Source organism: Physeter macrocephalus, chromosome 11, assembly GCF_002837175.3.
Source record: "Physeter macrocephalus isolate SW-GA chromosome 11, ASM283717v5, whole genome shotgun sequence".
NCBI lineage: Eukaryota > Metazoa > Chordata > Mammalia > Artiodactyla > Physeteridae > Physeter > Physeter macrocephalus.
In genome coordinates, this window is record NC_041224.1 from 20,793,944 (window position 1) to 20,819,525 (window position 25,582).

The 25,582-nt window shown below is 36.8% G+C and overlaps 1 protein-coding gene across 1 annotated transcript in view; it reads right to left on the reverse strand.

Annotated features, from left to right (window-relative positions):
- Positions 1-25,582, reverse strand: part of MALRD1 (MAM and LDL receptor class A domain containing 1) — a 653,641-nt gene that overhangs the window by 272,308 nt on the left and 355,751 nt on the right. Inside the window, exons 27-28 of the mRNA XM_024129703.1 lie at positions 7,928-8,173; positions 6,189-6,346 (exon numbers count right to left, since the gene is read on the reverse strand). Of these exons, the coding sequence (XP_023985471.1) occupies positions 6,189-6,346; positions 7,928-8,173 (404 nt within the window). The remainder of the gene's footprint in view (positions 1-6,188; positions 6,347-7,927; positions 8,174-25,582) is intronic.

The following is a 25,582-nucleotide window of genomic DNA, read 5'->3' on the forward strand; positions in this document are numbered from 1 at the left end:
GTTTTCACTTATATGTGGAACCTGAAAAATAAAACAAATGAATGACTATAACAAAACAGAAACAGACTTATGGATACAGAAAACAAACTGGTGGTTACCAGTGGGGAGAGGGGTGGGGAGAGGGGCAGGATAGAAGAAGGGATTAAGAGGTAAAAAGTACCAGGCATAAAATAAATGAGATACATGGATGAAATGTACAGCATAGTGAAAGTAACAAATATTTTATAATAGCTTTTAATGGAGTATAACCTATAAAAATATTGAATCACTGTTGTACACCTGAAACTTATATAACACTGTAAATCAACTATACTTCAATTAATGAAAAGAAATCAGTCAATAACTAGAGGCTGGTCACAAGAGCAGTAGTGGGAACAGAAAGGGAAGTGAAGCAGCAGTGATAGTAATGAGAACAATCTTGAGAGCTGACCATATGAGTCTCTTGAAAAGTAAAACTCTGGGATCAATTTAACTAAGTTGTTAGCATCTTAATAGAAATCTTAATAGAAGGGACTCCACTGGCTCCCTGTGAGTCCTAGTGGGCAGCACTAGGAGGTAAAGGAAGAAGTGAGAAGTTTAGAAAAATCTCACTTAGTCAAAAATAAACCTGGAATAAACATTGCCATGTTCTCTAAGGAACATTTATTTTACATAAATCATGGCATTGTGATTTTGTGGCAACTAATTAATAAAACTCTGGGTGTGCTGATCTCTTGCAAGGCTATAGCTTGAAATGCAAAGACCAACTTTTCTCCCTTGATTTGTTCAAGGTCACTAATATAGTAGCGCCCAATCTACGCAGATTGAATTGTTAACGTGCTGAAACAATTGCAGAAAAGCAAATAAAGTTCTGGTACTAAAGTTTAGTTTAATGGATTTACAGCCCCCAATGCACATGACAGTCTTTGAAAAATCGATTTCCTCTATCCAGCTTCCATGTATCCTCTCTACCCATATTCTCTACATCCTTTACTCTGAAATGATGAATAAAATCCCAACAACGTGACTAAAAGAGCGTCAGATATTCAGTAGGCTGATGAGATCAAAAGATGCCTAAATATAAAAATCTGTCTGACATACTCTTAGGCACGTTAGTATTAGCAATTAGTTGTAAACCTTCTCACATTAGGACTGTGGTGAGCATGTGTGCCGGGGACGGGGTAGTGGTGGGTTAGGATGGATGGAGAATGCCCACTTTTGTCAGTTGACTCTTAAACCCAACTGATGCTCATTGTTTGCTAGGTTGAGGGTAAAACAGAACCAGAACTTCCAGGCTTCTAAGTAGGCAAAGGAATCTGGCCTTTCCTTTGTCGATCTGACATTTTCTACTGCCTATTGAACAAAATCTGTATTTCCATATTGAATATGATTTTTAGATAGCATTTCCAGGAAGTATATAAGAGCTCTGAATTAGAAGTCAGAAAAATTGGATTTACATCTTAACTTTTTTCTTAAAATACCGTATGAGCTGGGACAAGAAATACAATCTCATAATCTTAATTCCTTCATCTGCAAAATGAATGGTTTAAACATATTTCGAAGGACTCCACCAGCTCTAAAATTCTGTGAATCACTAAGTACGATAAAGCAATAAGCTAATTTAATTACGTTCTTGCAGCATAACTAGGTTGCTATAATCAGGAGGGCTCTCCTGAAATACATTATTTTTCTCCACTCTGGCTTGAATATGTTTTCTATCATGATGGCATAATGGATAGTCCTGAATGCTTTCAGTCAAATAGATTCAAATTCCCTACAGCATGCAGTCATCTTGATTAACATATCAACAGTTTATCAAAGATGGAGTATTTCTAAAACACAATAATGCCCTTCAGGTAGCAGGTGTTCCTGCATTTTATTCACATGGCTAGTTGAAAAGATGCAAAGGTCTTTCGTTTCGTGATGAGACTAGACAGACATTTTACCTATGAAAACACTTTATCAAACACAAGTAAATTTTAAAATTCCCCCAAAATTCTTTTTAGCATATTAAAATCGACATATTACTCATAATTAATTAACCCCATCAGAAAACAAGTGACCAGAAAAATGTGTAAAATTAAATATAATTGTAAAAGCAAGTTAATTTTTATGTCGTGGAACTCTTACTCTACCCCTGAACATTTGTTTCATATTTTGTTTTAAATCTTAGATGGTTTGAAAAGTAATACATTTAAATTTAATGCAAAATTTAATACTGAATGTAAATGAGTTAAATGGTAGGTAAAAATGATAGATGTTATCAAGAACAAACATACTATTTTAAAAATGAATTATTACTACATTCAGAAAAAGATATGACCCATGTATTTTATTTTATTTATTTATTTTTTTGTGGTATGCGGGCCTCCTTCTATTGTGGCCTCTCTCGTTGCGGAGCACAGGCTCCGGACGCACAGGCTCAGCGGCCATGGCTGACGGGCCCAGCTGCTCCGCGGCACGTGGGATCCTCCCAGACGGGGGGTTCCCCTGCATCGGCAGGCGGACGCGCAACCACTGCACCACCAGGGAAGCTCCGACCCATGTATTTTAATTCAGATTATCAACTTTCAATCTTCTCTCATAGAAAGACAGAAACCAGATTGTGTAACATTCTAATCTTAATTTTTATAATACCTGAGTTCAAGTCCTAGCTCATCCACTTACTTATAACCTTGGACTTCCTACTTAGCCCATCTGAGCTTTGAATGACTCACCCATTAAATAAACACAGTAGAATGGCAGGGATCACAAGCAATTCCCATGGACTAAATCCCACTTACAAAGTGGCTTGGCCCAAGCAGTGAGGGATAGCTAATAATCCTTCTACCTGGTAGACTCTTTGTTCTCATTAAAAAAAAAAAAAAAAAAAAAAAAAGGCAAACTATTGTATTTTAAAAAGTAATTTCTCTTGAAAAACTGTAGCTACTTCATTTTATTGTGTGTGCTTTACATTTATAACTAAAGCAGACTTCAAGGAAAGAAAAAAATTAAGGTTAATTTCTCAATAAGATGCTCTTTCCATCTTCTCAGAATTCACCAGTCACTTTAAGACACAAAGATTACATTTTATTTAATTACATCTCTTTAGTGAAAAGTAGTCTTCATGTGACTGAAAGCAAGATATATAGAAGGAAAATATAATATAGACAATATGTAAAATAGTACTGCTCTTTACTGAGTGTTTCCTAAAGCAGGAGCTTTGCCTTGCTGGGGTTTCCCTGAATTCACTCCTTTATAACAGGATAGTTTAAGAATCACACATATCCATTATAAGAATTATTATTCATTTTTCCCCTTAAAAAATGATTCTGTGCAATGAATATGGATCTCAGGAAAACAGAATCTCTATTTCATTATGAAGAGTAGAAAACTCAGTATTATCAGTGAGGAACACTGGGGATAAGGGTGAGGGGTGAACACATAAGTTAGGGAGGTAAACATACCTGGATTCAAACTCCCATCTGTCACTGACTGGCTATGTGGCTATAGGACGGTTAGGTTATTTCTATGGGACCCTCTTGAGTAAAATGGGGCTCACTTTATTTACCTCAGAGGGTTGTGCTAAGAATTACATGAAACAGTGTGTGTTGGTAAATGTAACTCTCAGCATGCATTATTCTGGTTGTGATCTGTAATCGATTTTACCATTTAAAACTAGATTGTCATTAAATTATTGGTCAGTGGTTACATGCCTCTTGCGTCTGATTGCATGTATATATTTCAGACCTAGATTTCAGATTCTCCAGATTAGACTCGAATGTCGTGCATGTAATGCATAACAGCCATTCCTGCACAAGGATTATCTCAAACAAGGGGTGTCCTGAGCCCAGCACTGGGCTCTGGGAAGGCACTACTCTCCTCTTGCAATCCCTTCATCCAGCAGTCCCTTCTCTGAAGAGCTGAGGGACATAAGGACTAAAGCCTCAAGGCTTTGCCTTAAATATTTTATAATGTATCTATTGAAATAGAATACATATAAATGAACAGCCAATGAGCAGGAAGAATTTCTGGAGTTGTGAGGGACACTCAGAAAAAAAGGAATAATCATGGTGGGCAACAGCGGTCAAGGAATGTTTTGTGAAAGGCTGAATCTACCAGATTGTGTTGGACTTGGTATGGAAGGAAGAGGGGAACACAGAAGGAGGCATTCCTGAGGAAAGGCAGAGGAAACTGGGCCAGGGGCAACATACGTATAGATTGGGAACATTTTAAAAGATGAGGAATAAAGAAAGAAAGAAAAGGTAGCATCCCTGCCCCTACTGTGTTTGCCATCTGGCTAGGACAATTTCCAACTAATGAGCAAGGTAAAAATCCAGCATAGTTCCACACAGAGAGAAGCCTAAGAAGTACTCTGTAATGATGATCAAAAATATGTATTGTTAATTACCAAAAATGAAACAATTGACCTAAAATTCATGAATATAAAATCAATATATATTATGAAAGATTTCTCTCCTTTGCAATAAATGTCACTGAATAATAATAGGCATATTTTTTAATGTTTTTTTTTTAATACAGTAGGAAAACGGGTCTCTAAAGGTGCTGTTAAATGTCCATAGGAATCAATTGGAGGAACCATGGGAGCTCAACGTGACTTGATAGGAAGACTTATATCTCAAAATAGTTTAAGTTTACATTTTATAGTAATATAAAATTTATTACTATAAGAGAGGAGAAATGTAAATATGAGTGAAACAAATAATAAAAGCAAAATCCAGTGTACCAAGTCCTTCACATGGTACTGTTGAAAAAAGAGAAAAGAGGCTCAAAATGGAGTCACCTGTGGTAAGCCCCATGACAGGAAACTAACACTTAACACTTAACCTAACTGCAGTTTCAAGTTCCCTCAGGTCTGTAATCATAACCAGTCAGCACTAGGAAAGTAATCTGCCCCACAGAACCCTTCCATCCTCCTCAGAAGGGCAACCTTCCCTGAAACAATGCATTTTTTGCTAGTAATTTCCTTTTTCTGCCCCCTTTCTGCCTTTAAAAACCTCTCCTTTTCCACAACTTGGCAGGGCTCCTTTCTATTTATTTGCTACATGGGATGCTGTCCAGTTCATGAATCGTTCAATAAAGCAATTTGATCTTTAAATTTACTCAGTTGAATTCTTGCTATAGAGCAGTACAGACCATATAATCCAGTATCACATTCAATAGAGTACTGGTAAAATACTCTTACAAGAACTTGAAGCCTTATATACATTTCAGTAAGTTTTCATATTTAAATATAAGAATAAATCACTGTGGTATTGCTGCATGTATTTTATTAGGCAGGCTTTTCTGCATTATTATAGAAGAGTCCTAAAATATAAAGTTAACTCAGGTTTTAGATAAAACATGAACTATGCAGCATTAGCTATTCAGATATATGAGGCCTTTGGTATTCTGGTCAGGCATTTTCTATCAGTGTCAGGGCACATCACCGAAGCCCATGTGTGATAAAACAGCAATGGCCTCTAGAGCATGGTTTTAGAGTAAGCTTTCTTGGAATTCTAACGAGATTCTTGAAATGAACACACATGTGTGTGCACGTGCGCGCGCGCGCGCACACACACACATCTCCTTTTTGCTGCTGTTGTAACTTGCCAAAGAGTAAAGGTATATGAACCACATCTCATTAATATTAATGTATACCTTGGTATTTTGGTCCCTGAACACTGTCACTCTGTTAAACGAAATTAAAGCCCTGACAGAAACATCTAATTAACCCACAGTAAGAAAATGCATTACTGTGTCATAGTTAATAAGCAGTTCAATGTAATCATACCTTCATCATTCTCCTGATCGGTTCTGTCCTTTGCACGGTGTGTGCTTAGAACCAGAATGTCTAATATTAAGATTGCTCATATATGAGTTAAAATGGATAGCTGCTCTCCTTTCAGATGTACAAATAATCTAGTTTCTTTTACTGAGAAGGACTGGGAAAGAAATACCTAAACTTGTGTGTCTTAGACTAATTGTTACCATAAAAGGAGTCTCTGGGATTCAGTCATAACCACAGGGTACAACGCTGGGCTCAAAGCTGGTTCCCACGCCCAGTTTACCAAACTCCACGGAGCATCTGAACCACAAGTAGCAGCTCCCTCTGATGGGAGGAGGCTTCCCAGGGCCAGGTAAGCAGAGTTGTGATAATCTCCTTTTGGCCATGTGCTGTCTCTAGGAAACTTCACTAAGCTCAGAGGCATTGCAGGAGATGATCCTACCTTAATGAGGACCTGAATGGACCCTGTGGCTTTTGTGGATATAAAATACCAGAAGCTCATGGTGCAGGCAGCGCTGGCTTCTTGCCACAGACCACTCTTGAGGTGTGCTTCTTCGCCCCGAAGGCCCACCGGAGTAGCCTCCAGATACAAGAAGTGCCCTGGGAACAAGATGGGATTCAGATAACGCAAAAATGACATTGAGGGGATTATGTTAGCTTTTCCATTTTCGGGTGTTTAATCACATTTCTATGATCTGAACTGCCAAAGGTATTTCTGCTTGAAAGAGAAAGGAAATCTAATAGCGTTGCCTCTGGCTCACTGACGGAACAATATCCAACTGTCTCGGTTTTAGCAAAGTACTTCACGGTATGCAGATTAACTGATCTGACAGGATATTTATGCCATGGACCCAACAAGAGAGTTATAGAAATTATTTTACGGACTCCCCAAACTCTCCAGTTATTGTAAAACAATGCAAAGATTGTCTGTGAAATACAAATAGAGGGATATGACATACTTTCAAAAATTCAGTCATCTGTTGAGTACATAAATGAAATGCTGAGGATTTTAATATACAAAACACAAGGAAAGATACTGAGTTTTCTGCTTGTGTATCCAAATATCCAAAACATTTTATGTATGTATAGCTGAGTGTTTGAATGAAACTTACACCTACCTTTCTTTGTCATGGTTAGTCTGGCTTGGAGAGCTTTGCTTTATCACAGGCCTGTGAAATGTCAATATTTCCTACTCTGTAGCATCCAGGAATTCAGGATCCCTCCTTTATTCTCCTAATGTCTTTTGCCCCTTGACCAATGAATCTGAGACCTGACCTCAGCTCACTGCAAAAATAAGCCAGACCTAGCACCCTTCACATAGATGATCTTACAGCTACGACTGCACGCCTCTACAGCTTTCTAACTGCTTTCCCCTTCATACAGATCATCTCATTTGATCTTGACAATCCCTGTTTGGTACACAGGGCAAATTCCATTATCTCCATTGGACAGATGAGAAGTTTGAGAATCTGAAAAGTTAAATGACTCTCTAATGATCAAATGAGTGACAGAATTCACGGTTACTGATTACAAGTATGTGTCATTTAGGAAAGGTACCTGAGAGCAGCATATATTAGCATCTATCTACAATTATCAAGGTAATAGTCAATTTTAATTACTCACTGTTATATGTGAAATGGTGTCCCCCAAAAGATGTGAAAGTCCTAATTCCAGTCCCTGTGACTGTGACCTTATTAGGAAATAGGGTCTGTGCTGATGACCAAGTTAAAATAAAGTCATGAGGGTGGGCCCTAGTCTAGTAAGACTGTTGTAATAAAAAGGGGAAATTTAGACACAGAGATAGACATGCATAGAGCGGAGACAATGCAAAGACAGAAGGAGAGTACCACCTACAAGCCAAGTAGTGCCTGAAGCTACCAGAAGCTAGGTGAGAGGCATGGAACAGATGATTCTCCTTCAAGGACCTCAAAAGGAACTAGCCCTACTGACACCTTGATTTCAGATTTCTAGCCTCCAAAACTGTGAGACGATAAACGTCTGCTGTTTACACCACCCAGTCTGTGGCAGTCTGTTATGCAGTCCCGGGAGACAAATACGCTTGTTAAACATTTGACTTAGTTGCCCTGGCACCACGGTGGTCTCTCCAGATGCTCTCGGGGAAGATAACGTGATGCTCACTGTGAATGTGATTAGGGTGCCCGGAACAACCTAATAACCTACCATTTTCATTTCCAAGTGTGTGGTCTCTGGGAGGTCTTAGGCTTTGAGGAGAGCCAACCCCCAAAACCCAATCAAAGTTTTCAGCCAAAGAGTTTTGCCAACCACACCAGCCTTTTTCAAAAGTACAGGAACTACCGCAGTCATTTTCATCAGTATAATCTCCACAGTCGTCTACAAAATTACAGCTTTGCTCTGGTTTATAACATTTGCCATTCTGACATTCCCGATAACCATATGGACAGTAACCTAAAAAAGAGAAAACAAACAAAGAAAGGATGAGGAAACACCCCTAACACATTAGTGAGGTTAAAAGATAGTAAGAGTGGATTCCCTTTAATATGTAAAGAAACATGGTGCCCTTAGGGGTTTGGGGCGTCTGACCCCTACCTCTCTCTCTCCTAATCCCCTCTAGGTTCTGGTCTATAGATCACTCACAAGCATCATTCAAAATGAAAAAAAAAAAAATTAAGCATCAATTTATTGATCTAAGAAAGTACCCCAATCCTCCTCAAATACAGCACTTCCTGTAAGCTATACTCAAAAAATATAAAAGCCAAAGTGAGGCTTTCCATTTTTTATCCTGAAACAAAATCTTTAGGGTAATAAGAGTTTATATATTACAGGGTATTTGAAAGTACATTCCATCAGCATCCTTGCACTCCAACATTTATCAGAAGCCAAACATATATACTTCCTCAGAAGCAGGGACGTGAATATACAAGTAATATCCAACTTTCCAACAGGTTTTTTTTCTCCAAAACACTTATTTATTCGTCAGTTGTTTGGAATTTTAGGAGCAATTTCCCGACAAAGCAATGTCAACCATAAAGACCTTTCCACAGAGTTTAAGATAAGGAGCAATGCTTTTGAACAACTGAGCTCGAACTGATTCTGATAATTATCAGTTATGCGACTTGGATCATACACTTGATGAGCTTTAGTGTCCCTATCTAAAGAGAAAGAAAAATAGTAAAAACTAGAGAAGTTAATTAAGCTAATTAGAGAGACTTGTTTATATCACCAGTGCCTAGAACAGTGCCTGGCCCTTCATAGGCAATCAGTAAATATTAGTTAAATAAATGAATGAGTGAAAGTGTTTTGGAAATGATAAACCAGTTCAATATGCACAGTCAAGGTACCATTATTGCCCTGCTCCAATATTACAATAGAACATAACCACCATGGGTGACGATATTTTAGCAGGAAAAGTTGTTCCGAGATCCAGCTTGGGACATCAGCTTCACATTTGCTTTGTGACACTATAGTATCTGAAAGTTTTTTCCTTCCCATCTTCCTTGTCTGCCAGTTAGGGGAGCTGGTAATACCACTTTCTACTTCATTTTTAGATGGTAGCTTCCATGGCCTGAGGCAGAGTGTCTGAAGATTGAGGATTGGTATGCATTAGAGGTAGGAAGTGATTCAGGGATTTAATGGAAGGTGTTCTGGGAATTGGAAACTCCTGCTGATAAAATCTCATAGAAAAGCTTTTATGTTCTGGATCGGTCTCACATTTTAGAAAATAGATGGCTAAGAGAGAAGAAGTGGCAGGAGAGGAATGGAAGGCCATGTAGAAACCACTGGGGAGGAGTCTGGTGTTCTGAAGCCTCCTAGCCATTTTGTGTGCTAAACTCTTCTTGGACTGCACACTCAAGATTGCTTAACTAAATGGCCTTTACACTTGCAAAGCCTTTGAAAATAAGCTTCAACCATGTGTTCTGTCTCTAACAAAACTTTCTTGTCTGGGTTAATTGCTACCATTTTCTTTCTTGCAGTGTGGGATTAAACTATTTTTATTTAGGTGCCCAGTTCAGCTAGCAGATTGGAGGTTAAGACAGAATACCTTTGATGTTTCAATTACAGAGCTTAACTCAGAATTGTAACATTAAAGCATTTTTGAGCTTTAATGGAAATGGAGATCACTTACATTAACGCTCTCATTTATAGATGAGAAAACAGAGGATTACAGATGTTAAATGACTTGCTGATTTTTCAAGAGCAGAAATGCAATTTGGACACAGGTCTGTTGTCTTCAGAATTATTTTTTAAAAATCCATTGACTTGAAGAGCAATGATAGGTCAACTATCGCAAACACAAGACCACTGAGGGACAAAAATGGTGGTGTTGACTACTAGATGCAGTATCTCTCATGGATCTGTTGAGAACCTGAGAAATTACTAGATCATTTGATGTTATACAATTGATATTTGTATTGATGCTGTCAATTCCAATTTGTTTGGGGAGTAAAAACAAATTTACTGGTTTTAAAGATGCTTTTCTCCAAAGCAAGTGAATCAAGCTAATATCTAATTCTTTTAAAACACACAAGAAAATAATTTGGACATGTTTCTAAATGGAAACATAGAGCCCAATATATTCCACAATCAATATAGCTAGTATTTTAAGATAGTCACAGTGATTAAGTTTTATCTATCTAAAACATAAATACCTGCATAATTTAAAAATACAGTAATTCAAATATTACCCAAGATTAATTTTGAACAGAAAGCCCTCTATGTTAATAAAGAAAATTTCACTGCTATAATACATTCTATTCATAAAATAACAAAAAACATTTTTTTGGTAAACATCAAGGGAAGTTATCAACTAACGTTATTTACCTATTTCTAAATTATTTTCCATGCCTGTTGTTTTGTCTAAAGAAATCAGCTACTTGAAAGTAGGATGTATACCTTTAAATGATTCTGATATTAAAGCTCTTATGAAACTGTGATCATTTTTACAGAAAAAAATATTGTTTAAATTAGGCAGTGACCCTGTTGATAGGCAGTTTAATTTTGTAAGAAAGAACAAATTATAAAAGTTAAAAACCTCCCATGTAAACCTTAGAGACATCTGAAACTTAATACGCTTAAATTCAAACTCTGATTCTTCCCCTCCAAACTTTCTCACTGAACAGTCTTTCTCATCTGTATTAATGGCAACTCCGGTTATTCAGAGAAAAAATATCTTGTAAGGAGCTCTGTATGGTAGAGTCTGACTCCACTTTTTTTTTTTAACATCTTTATTGGAGTATAATTGCTTTACAATGGTGTGTTAGTTTCTGCTTTACAACAAAGTGATTCAGTTATACATATACATATGTTCCCATATCTCTTCCCTCTTGTGCCTCCCTCCCTCCCACCCTCCCTATCCCACCCCTCTAGGTGGTCACACAGCACCGAGCTGATCTCCCTGTGCTATGCGGCTGCTTCCCACTAACTATCTATTCTATGTTTGGTAGTGTATATATGTCCATGTCACTCTCTCACTTCGTCACAGCTTACCCTTCCCCCTCCCCATATCCTCAAGGCTCTATTTACAATATCCAGGACATGGAAGCAACCTAAGTGTCCATCAACAGATGAATGGATAAAGAAGATGTGGCACATATATACAATGGAATATTACCCAGCCATAAAAAGAAATGAAACTGAGTTATTTGTAGTGAGGTGGATGGACCTGACTCCACTTTTTGATGTACGACATGATTGCTGAGAGCCTTCCCATTGTGTCCACATCTGGGAGAGCTGGTAAGAAAGTCCAGGTGCTCCCCTGTTGGTAGAAGATTCACACTACGCAAGCCCCTACCTGTGCACAGGAATCCTCAGCCAGGTCCCACCACCTAACCACCATAAAACTCTACCCCAGTTTTCTTTCCTCGTTCTCTAAAACTACTTTTGGACATGCCTAGGAGCTACCTTGATTTCCTAGAAAGCCTCATTATGTGAGTAACAGACATTCTCAAACCATCTTGGTGTGTATGTGGTGTCATCAGTCTTGATATCTGAACCAAATTTTGGATGACCGACCATCTTGTAATTGAGGATGGCCCCAAGTTCTAGGAGCTGTAGTAATAATATATACAACATTTTATCTCATAACTCACATGTAATCTTTCAGTGAATTCTGTCAATTGTCAATCCTACCATTAGAATATATCTCATTACCTCTACTGTTACTATTTTGGCTCAAGCCACTAACATTTTTTTGTGATTGTACTGCAGTGCCTTCCTTCCTGATCTCTGCACCCTACCCTTGCCCTGTATGGTCCATTAAACAATAAAGAACCATGCTGAGATTAACAGATATAAGCTATTATATATAGAATGGATAAAATCAAAGTCCTATTGTATAGCACAGGGAACTATATTCAATATCCTATGACAAACCATAATGGAAAAGAATATAAAAACGAATGTGTGTGTGTGTGTGTGTGTGTGTGTGTATATATATATATATATATATATATATATACACACACACATAACTGAATCACTTTGCTGAACAGCAGAAATTAACACATTATGCAACTATACTTCAATAAAGATATTACAAATATTTACAAAAATATTTACATGGTGATATTTTAAATAAATTGAAAGTTACTTCTCTGCCCCAAACTCTACATTATTTAAATACTATTCCCCATTACAAGGAACTAGGTCTTCTTGGGAAAATGGTCTGTTTTGGGCTAAGAAAAAGAAAGTCCAAGATGAGCCTGGGAATTTTTGTGTGTGTGTGCCAAAAATTAATGAAGTTCTCCAAAAATTACATCATTATGATGAAAGGTTGAACTACTGGTCAAATCAGAAATAATTTCAGCATCAAAATAAGTAATGAGAGGACTTTGGCTCTTAGCACACGTAGTAAGAAAGAGTAAGAAGGTATGAAATTATCCTCCAGCCATAAACAACTAGAAACCTGGGAAAAATCTATGAAACAAGTGTTCGCAGACACTGCACAACAGAAAGCACAGGATTGTGATCTCTTAGAGAAAGGGAAAAAAAGGCAAATCCTATATAGGATCATGCCAGACTTCTTCTTGGGGAACTTTCTAGACTGTAGCTCCAAAATGGTCAGCCCAGCAGAAAGTGAGGTTGCAGTGAGTTGAGAAGACAGAGTCTCAGACAGAATTTGCAAGGCAGAGTGGTGGGGAAACAGGAGGTATGTAGCTAAGGAGATCCAGAGATATACTTAAGGCTTTGCTGAATTCTAATTTTCATGTTTGCAAGGTAAAATCCACAAAGAGAGACAGACAACAACTTCTAAGAAAACAATAACTAGGAGATATAAGCTGAAAAATTACCAGAATTTACAGAAGACCAGATATCTTTGAGTTACTGCCAGCCAGAGTGGAGAGTCCTTGGCGAATAAACAGGGCATTCAGTAGGAAATCCAGAAAGGGTACAATTTAGTAACAAGCAAAGAGACTCTAGCAGGAAGTAGTCTCTAGACCATGGATTGGAACTATAGTCTCAGGACCAAATCTGGCCTACCACTTGTTTAAGTAAATAACATTTTATTGGGACTTAGCCATGCCCACTTGTTTATATATTGATATTATCTATGGTTATTTTCACATTGAAATGGTAGTTGAGTAGTTTCAGTCAGGACCACATGACCTGCAGAGCTGAACATATTCACTCTCTGAACGTACTGTTCTCTTAACCTCAACTTGTTTTACCTAATTAATTTATTGTTATTTTTAATATTTTTATTTTTTGATAAGAATACTTAAGTTCAACTCTCTTAGCAAATTAATTTTAATTATACAACACAGTGTTATCAGCTATAGTCACCATGTTATACATTAGGTTCTTAGACCTTATTCATCTTTTTTTTCTTTTAATATTTATTTATTTCTTTGGCTGCACTGAGTCTTAGTTGCAGCAGGCAGCCTCCTTAGTTGTGGCTCCAGGACTCCTTAGTTGCGGCTCACCAGCTCCTTAGTTGCAACACGTGGGCTCCTTAGTTGTGGCATGCGGACTCTTAGTTGCATGCATGTGGGATCTAGATCCCTGACCAGGGATGGAACCCAGTTCCCTGACCAGGCATGGAAGCCGGGCCCCCTGCACTAGGAGTGCAGAGTCTTATCCACTGTGCCACCAGGGAAGTCCCTCAACTTGTTTTTAAACTAGACTGCTTTAAAAAGAAGACTACATAAAGTTTCCCTTAAGTTAAAAAAAAAATTGACTGTAAAAATTTGCTGACTTCTATCTTAAACCTGTCTTTACAAAAACTTAAAAATAAGACTTAAATGGACCAAACAGAACTGTAAGCAACTTAAGTGTCTCTAGAACAAAGTTCAATGCTTTTTAAAGGAATTTACCAAACTTCAGCACTTAGCAACATAGAATTCACCATGTCCAGCATCAAATTAAAAATTAAGAGCATATGAGGAAGTAGGAAAATGTGATCTAAAACCAGGAGAAAAATCAGTCAATAGAAGCAAATATAGATAAAACAGAGATGATGCAATTATCAAAGAAGTTAAAGCAGCTATCATAAATGTGCTCAATGTGTTCACCTACAATTCTATAAAATCTACAAAAGAGCTATTTGTACCAGCAAGTAAGTTTAGCAAGGTTACATGTCATCAATATACAAAAATCAATTACATTTCCATATGCTAGAAATAAATAACTGGAATCTGAAATTTTAAAAAAATCCTTTAAAATGGCATCCCAAAACATGAAATTCTAGGGATAAATTTAACAAAATACATGCCCGGCCTTTACACTGATAACTACAAAATATTGATAGGAAAAGAGACCCTAAATAAATGGAGATACATAACAGTTTTATGGATTATAAAACTCAATATTGTTAAGAACTCAATTCTCTCCAAATTTAACTATAATTTCAATATAACCCAAATCAAAATTTCAGTAGGATTTTGTATAAATTAACAAAATGATTCTAAAATGTGTATGGAAATGCAAAGCACCTACATTAGCTAAAAAGTTGGCAGACTTACAGTACGTGGTTTCTATACACACTATAAAGCTATAAAAATTAACACTGTATGGTACTGAATTATGTACAGACAGATTGGTTAGTGGATCTGGATGTACAGTTCAGAAATAGACTCACAAATATATGATCAACTAATTTCCAACAAAGCTGACAAGTCATTTTCACCCAAAAATGCATAAACTGAATCTAATTATGAGGAGAAATCGAAAAACACGAATTGAGGGATATTCTACAAAATAAAAGGCCTATACTTCTCAAAGATATCAATATCACAAAAGACAAAGAAAGGCTGAGTAATTGTTATAGATTAAAGAAATCTAGAGATACAGAAAAACTAAATGTAATGCATGATCCTTGATTGGATCCTGAAAAAATTAGTCAATAGGAGCAAAAATAGATATGACAGAAATGATGGAATTTTCAAAGAAGTTAAAGCAGTTATCATAGATGTGCTCAATGTGTTCATCTATGATTCAGGTAAAAAGCAAAAATTACATAAAGGATATTTTTGGGGCAATTGGTAAAGTCTGAATGAGGCCTATAAATTGGATAATAATATTGTATAAATATTAAATTTTCTGATTTAATCATTATACATTAAGTGACTGTCCTCTATTTTAGAAAACAGACTATGAATTATTTAGAGGTAAAAGGACATGATGATGTCTGCAATTTACTCTGAAATGACTCAGAAGAAAGTAAGTTTATATATAAAACGAATGGGCGAACTGATAATAATCTGTGATTCTGTATGTAGTATATGTTTGAGTTCTCTGTATAGTTCTTGCAATGTCTCTCTCAATTGGAAACTACTACAAAATTTTTTAAAATATAAAATTTTGAAAGTTAAAAAAGTAAAATCTTCCAATGGCACCCCATCTCACTCAGAGTAAAAACCTCAATCCTTGAAGTGGCCCACACATACTGTACAGTCTTGCCCCATCCTCTCTCTGGTACCACTGCCCTCCAGCAAAAGCCTACAAGGCACACATCTATAGTTGAAAGTAAGTTGGGTTTATTACTCATTGTAGCGATGGAGAACAAATACCCTCGGGAACCGCAAGGCAGCTCAGTAAGAGAGTATTAGAAGTGACTTATTATAGGATTAGGGCTTTGTTTAGGTTATTTTGGGGAGGTTCCAAGAAAGTGGAGTTTTGCTTCAGATTGGGTGCTGTCAGGAAGCAGGGATAACTGGGTGCTGTCAGGAAGCAGGTATCTTAATAATTCTTATATAACAAAGGGAAGACTAGAATAGGCTAAAGTTATAATTGGTTAGGAACAGGTTTCATTCATATGAGTAAAGACAGGGGAATGTTTGGTCATTCTTTTTGCTGAAACAATGTCCATGTTTTGTCTGTGTTCAAGCACAGTCACAGAGTGACCTTGTTTTCATCTTGCTCCATCATGGTACCAGAATGGCTTTGGCTGATGCAGAGACTCTGTGACATTGTTTACATTCAACAGGAGAAACACCAGCTCAGAGCAACCCCAAGGCCTAGCTGACAGTTCCAGGCCAGGTCCTGAATGTCAGGGGCTCCGTTTCTTTTTCTCACTTTGTAATTCTATTTATGTGGCAAGAGAGTTCAGTGGAGCAGCCAAGGCTTCTAGGTGATATGAGGATACAAATTAAAACCCTTCTGGTTATTGTCTTTGCAGTAGGTAAAACATGGCAGACCAGGTGCTTTGGGAGATGCTGAAACATTTGAAAGGCCTCCCTATTTGTTATTTTTCAAGCATCTTGATATTTTCCCAGAGTAACTTGCAGCAAAAACTTGAAAATACCAAGTTGCTGTGGGATCTCCTTTAATGTTAGCATGAAGGAGAGAATACGTGGAAAGAAATTCCATAAAATAGATCACGGTAGCCTTAAAGAATTGACAAAACAAAACAAAACAAAACAGGTAGAGGATTCATGATTTGCATTAAGAAAAAGAGGAAAACATGGAAGGACGTCTAAACAGAAAAGAAGCCTCCAGGGTTTAAGGAGAAGGAACTAGCGTGATTCCAACTGACTGTGACTGCAGTATTGCTGAGGCCTTAGTTTAGAACAGCAGCATTCCATACTTACATGTTTCCTGGGCAATGCTTACTAGCCATAGGCTCAGCCCTCAACTGGGAACAAACTGCCTATTAGCCAAAATATTGTGCCTGCAGCCTCCATCTTCTTCATTCCAAATAGTAGCAATCCAAATACTCAAAGAGCACTTTCTGTCTTGATCAGCGTGACAAAATTTATACTAACGAAGTTACCACTCATGTTCATTCAAAAAGATATTTTCAGAAAGAACAGTTTATTTCTCAACTTCTTAATTACTCACTTTTAATGCTTCACATTGAAGAAATGTTAGGCTGACATTACATGCTAACATTCACCTAATTCTCTCTATTAGAAGAGCACCCAAGTAAGAAATACAAAGGAACCTATAAAGATAAATGTTTCTTAATAATTCTGACTTGGAGAAAATTTCTAATGTCTTGGTGGTGAACAATTTGCATACCTTGAGTTTTGAGTGTATCATATTTAGTAAGGTAATGAGTTTAATCATTAAGCATCATCATTTTCTGAAGTCTTAAATTCAACTATCAGAGAAGGGACATGAAGACAGTCCAGTGGATTATTTTTGCTGTCAGGAAATGTAAACTATAATAATCCTTTGTTTTCTTTCAGTGTACCTAATAGAGGCTTTGCATATTTACAGAGAATTATTTTTATGTAAGACATCGCAAATGGAGCTGCTGCCATAAGACAGAGCTAGAGCCACAAGTATAACCTAGGGCTAAATCTCAAGATAAAAATCACTTTAGGAAAATTATATTTTGTACTTTTATGCAGTCGAATTTTTCAATCCTTCCTTGAATGGTTTTTGACCATCCAACATTAAATAAAAATCTTCCATATGTTTTCTAGTGTTATATGATTACTATATGTTATATGATTCATCTTTTAAAAGATTTTAAACCTTTGATGCACCTGAAATTTACTTTGGCTACAAATGAACAACAAGATTTTTAAAGTGAAAAAGAGGAATACATACACAGACACAACATACACATGTGCCGGTGTATTTATTGAACGTCTCTGGAAAGATACATAAGCAATAAACAATTCCTCTGGAATTAGAAACATAAAGACTGAAGTCAGAAGAAAATCATTTTTTAATCTATGCCCCTTTTTGGTTATACCATGTGTGTGTGTGTGAAATGAAATAAATATTTGTTTTACTTTAAAAAGAAATAGGCTAGAACAAAGGCCTGAACACACCAGGGCCTTATCCCAGGTTAAACAAAGGGATGAAGTAGTAAAGTCATACTATAATTGGGAAATCCAAAGGCTGAAGCTCCTTTGAGGAGTATTAACCTGAAATGAGTGGCAAGAATGTTGACAATTTTCTGGACACCACGGTTTATGGGAAGTGGAAGACTGAACCCTCCACTCCAGATGGCTATGGAAGAAGTGTTGAAATTAAGGGAGAACCAAATTTCAGTTTTCAAAAGGAGATATAAGGAATGAAATGCCCTGTGAAAATATCTAAGATCTATACTAAATATAGGGTAGTTTATGAGTTGCAAAATGTAGAGCAAAAAGGGAAAGTGAGTAGTGATAAAAGAGAACCCGGGAGAAATTCAGTAGTCCCCCTCGATCCTTGTTTCTCCCTCATTTCCCATATTCAATCAGTCACTAACAGTTTCTCGTTACCTTCTAAATATTCTTAACTCATCCACTTCTCTCAAGGGATACTCATCTCTCTCCTTGACTAATGAAATAGCTTCCTAATTGATTGCATCTATTCTGGTCCTCCTGAAATTCATATCCCACCGTTGCAAGTCCAGTGATGTTTTCAAAATGCAAATTGGATCACACCCTGCTTGAAAGCTTTTCATGGGTACCTATCACAGTTAGGGAAAAGACCAAATTTGCTAAGGTGATGGAGAATCAACTCAAAGTCTGTTTGCTACTCACCTTTCCAGCCTTCTCTCTGATCATGCTCTCCCCCTAAACTCCCCACCACAAACCTACTGGCCTTTTTCCAGCCCCGCCAGCCACAGACACTTTATACATGCTGGACCACCTGCCTCCCGAATTCTCCCTTTGAAAGTCTTGCAGATTTCAGCTCGATCTCTACTTCCTGCAGGAAGTCTTGATCGTTCAAATCCCTCTACTATAACCTCTTAACATAACAAGCAGCTCTTCTTCAAAGGACTTTAATAACATCGTGTTGTACTTGTCTGTATGGTTATTTGCTTTATGACTCTTGTCACTGCTAGTCAGTAGGGTACACAGCAGATAGAAACTGGCACGTATTTCAAAGGACTCGCTATACATTTGCTGGCTGAACAAAAAAATGAATGAGTGAGTATGAACTAACTGAATAAAGCAAGGAGGAGGGCATATAGTGAGTGAGTGAGAGCCTTGTAGGAGATGGTTGACTGGAAGATGAGTTGATATTCTGGTTGTTGGACAAGGATGACAAGGATAGGGCGGTGTTTGGATTGATGAACTTTGAGATACCAAGACTGAGGCTATTATACAGAGTCAATCACCTTGGACCTATTTGCTGTGATGAAAATAAACATTTCTGTTTTTTTTTTTTCCTTTTGTTTTGGAGAGTGACAGTAGCTATTCAGTTTGTTCAAAATATAATTTTTTAATACTTTAAGCAAAGATTTACCTATTATGTCTATAGACAGAATTCATTATAGTCACAATCCCAATTTAATACTACCTTTATACAATTTGATCCTATAACAAAGCAATTTCCATTTGTAAACACTGCTGACCTGGTTAATAAAAATTCTATGTAATGAAACTGAGACAATTATCTAATTCAAAGGGGAAAATAAAACAGACCATCTAAGCTAAATTCTATTAATAGGAAGCAAAACAAATCCACAGTATTTGTGTGCCTAAATGCTACTCCCATTTGTGCAGTATATTATGTTTGAATTTGTTTTGGTTTATGTATTTTTGACTTAGTATACATCATTCATAGTGAGTAGAGTGCAAAATCCTTTTAAAACAGGATTAAAATATAGGCTCCCTTTCCTTAAAATATGTATCATCTAACTCGGGTAAAACTAGTTTTCAGTATTTGTGTGTATGTACCTGTGTGCATGTGTATGTGTATATATGTTACATATGCGTTGCATAATTCACACATATTACATATATACATGTGTGTATATTTTGTGTATGTACATATGAAAGTATTACATACATGAATATGCATATATATTAAATATGGTTAAAATGACTGAAGAACAATTTTAAAGTGAATGGTAAAATTAATCATAATGATAACTACTATTTATTAATCACCTCCTATATGCTGTGCTTTGTGCTAAGGATTTTATGAATATTATCTCTAAAATTCATAACATTGTAAGAAATGTTATCTCCATTTTCAAATGTGGCAATTGAGGATAAGAAGCCTAAAGTACAATTTCCAATGTTATAAAATCAACCTTGCAATATATATAACATATACATACATATAGTATGTGTCTGAAAAAATTTCCTAAATTTATTAAAATTTATCACACATGTACAAAACAAAATAATACCATATTAATAACAGGTTGTAATGGCTAATGATCGAATTATCAAATATTTAATTCTGTCTGGCTCTGTGGTAGGTGTTTGCTGTGCATAAATCATGTAATCATCAAAATCTCCCCTCTGGTACACTGAACATCCATTACAGTGTTGGACTAGACAATGTATCTCATATTATCAAATACCTAATCTGATTAACCCACTCCAATCCAATATGCTCCAGGGAAAGGCTAAAAGCCCTAATCTCAGATGTCCACTTGAGCCGTGAAGTTCGGTTGCTGTGTCACCAATGACTCCCAAGAGCATAATGGGAATAGTATGACTGTTCCATTCCTTTGTGTGGGGATGATAAGATAGAGAATATCCAAAGCCCCTTGTTTAACACTGAATGGGCAGCAACAATCATCAACATGGGAGCCCTGAGTGCACTGCTTCCAGATTTGTTGGAGAATCTTCCAACGAAATGTAAGAATAAACAAATCAAGGAGCTAAAATGGTTAGGATCACCAAATATTTCATCCGGCCAACGCCAGCCTCTTGTATTGAGGGCAAGTCGTTTTGTCTATTACCTTAAAGCCTGATGAGCTGATACGCATGACAAAGAATGAATAAACAGAATCTCAGAGGTTGCTATAGGTACATTCTATTAGCATTTTAATATTTTATTTCTTTTCAGTAAGAATTCAAGTGGCCAAGTGGGTAAACTGATGGAACCAGAAGATAAAGAGAAACTAGTACAATGAATCTAGTTACAAGCTTACAACACAAAAATCATCCTGCAGAGTTATAATAATTGGGCTACAAGAGCAGCACTCTGGGAGTATTACAAAAGTGAGGCATAAGGAATTATAAAAAATCAGTATCTGTAAGATTAAAGTCACACTATTTGCTTAGGAGAACCACAGCATTCCCTCACACGAGGTTGTAAAGAAATTTCTCTCATGGGTCTTCATTATTGTAAAGTATATACATATTAAGAAAATAAAAAAGAAGCAGAAGTAAGCTAAAGCTGAGGAGCTAAGGGAATTAATCTTTATAACAAGGTTTCACTAAGACCAAAAGTATCACAAGAGTCTTCATGCCATTGTTCCATTTATTCCTTTACACAATAAAGAATTAACAATCACCTCCTCTGTGGCAGGCACGTTGCTTTGGCAACGTGGGAGTGTAGCAGTGAGGAAGACAGTGTTTGTCCTTATGGTGTTTCTCCTCCACTGGAGAAGAAAGACAATGACGGAACACACATATAGAGAGAATGATAGTAAACGGAGTGTGGGTGGAAGAGGGGGTGGTCCTTTGTAGTCACCTTTCAAGAAATAATACTTAAGTAGAGAACCTGACTAGAGTGAAGGAGAAAGCCATGCAAGTTGGCTGAGGGAATCACAAGTTCAAGGTCCTATGGTGGGAAAGAGCTTAGAGTCATGGAGGGTCGTCAAGAAGGCCATATGGCTAGATCCTAATGAGCATGGTTCTGAGCTGTGGGAGGGGATTTAGAGGGGGCCAGGAGGAGGGCTCTATGTTCACAGTAAGGACCTTGGCTTTACTCTGAGATGGGAAGCCATTGGTAGCTTTTGCCTATAATTAATACCACCCAGAAACAAATATTTTTTTAAAAAAATCCTTGACTGGCACATGGAAAGAGTAGCATGAATACCTAAAAGGAGACCCATTAGGAGGTTATTATAGTTAGGGATGAAGTAGGTTCAGACTAGCAGGAATAAGAGTATTAAATAAGCAGCGCCTGGAACATAACGAGTAATCAACACATGTGAGTTGTTATCATGGGCATTGGAAGGGTAGCAGGTTGATGGGGAAAACTGGCTGAAATCGGGAAATATTTTAAAAACAGAGCCACAGAAATTTCTGATAGATTAAAGGTGTATAACCAGCATGGGAGAGGTCAAGAACTGCTTTTAGGTTTTTGGTATGAAAATCTGGCTGAATGATTTAAGCATTTATTCACGTGGGGGTTCTGGGTAAAATCTGAGGCAGAATAAACTCCTATTCCATTATTATTTGCAAAAAAAGAGAAATTAATATCATACTAGAGAATAACATAAATAGCTTATTTTTATAGAACATTAACATGTATTCTCTTATATTACCCTCATCTCAATTCCCAGGGAGATTAGAGACCAGGATTCCTTTGTATAGATGAGAAAATTGAGCTTGAGGGAGGTGTAAATCCACTAAGACATATTATCACGGCATAGCACGCATTGGCAAATATTGACTATCTGCTGTTTTCAAGTGGTCTCTCTGGAGAATGATAATGCTGAATCTTCCTTGAAATTGACTGACAAGTAACCATATATATGATGTATTTAAAAAGAGAAGGGGGAAGAGTCATACATTGTGTGGGATAGGTTGAGAGATGGAATGAAGGCTGAAACAATTTAAGTAAGGAAGCTAATCAAAGGTAAACAAATAATTTCCTCCTGAAATTTTTGAAAAATACAAGAAAAAACTTAAGTAACAGACAAAGAATCAATGGAAAAAAAAATCTAGATTTTTTTCAGGTTGTCTGCTGCAAAATCGAGAGGCCAAAAAATTTTGATGAATATATGTAAATGCCAGATAGTTTTAGGACTATGAATTCCAGTTTTGGTGAGAGAAGGCTAATTGCTAATAGTTAACTAAGCATAGCAGCTAAAGTCACCACATTAAGGTCAATTCACAGACCTTAGTGATTCAAAGTCTGGTCTTAATCACTCCTTTAAGTTTCCTGTACAAAATTTTCCATTACTAAAATTGTCGTTAAAACTGACTTCATTTACAAGGCTGCTTTGAAATATAAATAAATGATTGTAAGATGTTTTGGAAGAAATGGATCACTACTTAAATAACTATATAAAACCAAATTTAGGTGAACACATGCTTTGGTTAAAAAAATGAAAACACCGTTTAATAGTCATCACTTTCATTATCATAACTAAAATTAATTGAATGCCAACCAAAGCTGGACATTTTATACATATTATTCCTAATTCTCACAACCTTGAAAAATAAAGATTATCTTGATTTTACACCAATATTAATTAACTTGTGCAAATTCACATTATTGGTATGTGACAGAGCTGGGATTTAGACCCAGATGGATCTAACACTGAGGTGTGTGTTCTTTTTCATTATAGCTCATTGCATAAAATCCTAGGCCAAACAGAAAAACTAACAAATAACAAGAAGCAAAAGACGACATCTCTGTCCTAATAGAGTTTATAAATAGCAACAATGTCCACAGTTAAACTAAAGGTTCACTGAGAATACAAATCAATATATGATGGGAGAACTGAATGGCATAAGTGAATTCTATGAAAGATCAGTGACACCAGGAGACGTAGAACTGGGGTCACCAGCGATGGCTCCACAGAGGAATACAGTACTTAACAACCTTAAAAAGAGTAGGAGTCATGGAAGAAACATAGAGAACAGAAAATGCCTTTCCAGCAATCAGCAAGTGGTATGAATAATGAGAAGTATAATTCACAGCATGCTTGTGGATAAGAATTAAATCAACCCTGTTTGAGATCCAAACTAATATTTTTATACCATTTATAATTTACAAAGCACTTTCATGTGTGTGTGTACCTGTAGAAGGGTATGTGCACGTACATGCATGTACACGTGTATGATGGTACTTATTCTGCATCAAACCTTAAGAGCAATCATGTAGAGAGTAAACTAGTCAATACTGGAGCCAGAACTAAAAATCTGTGTCCTCTCACTCCAAAATTCATGTATGGAATTAGTAGAGATATGATCATATAGGATTCTCAGCTGTCTGCTTGGTGGTCAAAACATTTCCTCACTCCTCTTCTTTAACGGGATTTAGTCTAAACTCCTGAGCACATCATTCAAAGACGTTCACATGCCAGTCCCAGCCCATCTTCTAGCATCATTATTTCAAATCCTCACTATAGCATCACCTTTTCATTCAACCAGATATCTGTCCATTCCTCTAAACACACATGGACCTTTATGTCCCTGAGTCCTTGATCATGTTCTTCCTAGTTTTAAGTATATATTTCTCTCTCTATTAAAAGGCTACTATTCCATTAGATCAAACTAATCCCACTTTGCCAGATCCCTCATTCTTTAGGAAAAAAATATAAAGAAAGAAACTGGGTGTGGTAGTCTGAACAATGACTCATCATAATGTTCCTGCCCAAATCTCTAGTACCTGTGAATATGTTACTTTGTGTGGGGTGGGGGATGTGATTTTGGCAAATGTGATTAAATGTAAGGATCTTGGGATGGGAATATTATCCTGGATTATCCAGGTGGGCCTGATCAGATCACATAAGTCCTTAAAAGCAAAAGAGGAAGGCAGAAGAGTGAAGTACAAAAACCGAAGAAGAGGCAGGAAAGAGTCAAATTATGAGAGGGACTTGACCCACTATTACCAGCTTTGAAGATGCAGCAAGAGGGCCACTAGCCAAGGAATGCGGGTGGCCTCTAAAAGCTGGGTATGACCTGCAGCTGATAGCCAGCTAGGAAATGGGGACCTCAGCCCTACAACCACAAGGAACTGAATTCCACCAAAGACCCGAATGAGCAAAGAGGCAGATTCTCTCCTAGAGTCTCTGGCAGGAGTACATCCCTAAAGACACTGTGATTTTTCACTCAGTGGGACCCTTGCCAGACTTCTGACCTAAAGAGCTATAAGATAATAAATTTGTTTTCTTTTAAAGCCACTAAACTTGTGGTATTTTGTTATGGCAATCATATAAAACTAATACAGTGGGACATGGATGTTGTAATTAGGCAAATATGAGTCTGAATCTCACTTTTATTCATACGTTTTTGGGTAAGTCATGTTTTCATTGAGTTATATCATTTGTAAAAGGAAGATAATCTTACACACACACAAAAATGCATCTGAAGTGCCAAACAGTGCCCTGGTACACCATACATGGCAGACTATCAACAAATGATGGCTGTTATCATTATTACTATTACTTTATTATTTATATATTTTGGGGTGACCCTTATATCACTGATGTTTATCATAATACTACAGCACATAGTAGGATTTTTAAAAGTCATTATTCATTTACAAGGTTGCCTCTTCTACTAAACCCTAAGCTCCTTAGAGAAGAGCAAGAGGCTTATGATATTTATCTTTGCATCACTAGAGCCTAGAACACTTTCATATATACACTGTCCACTCAATAAACATATGTTGAATAGAACCAAAGTGGAATACCCATCTAAGAAGTCTGAACTTTAACTTTTAGCATAGGAAAGCTATTCAGTAATTCTCAGCAGAGAGTGATGTGGTCAGAGTATTGTTCTAGCAAGTTTAATCTTTTTAAACTGACCGATGAATTGAAATTGGCAGTGA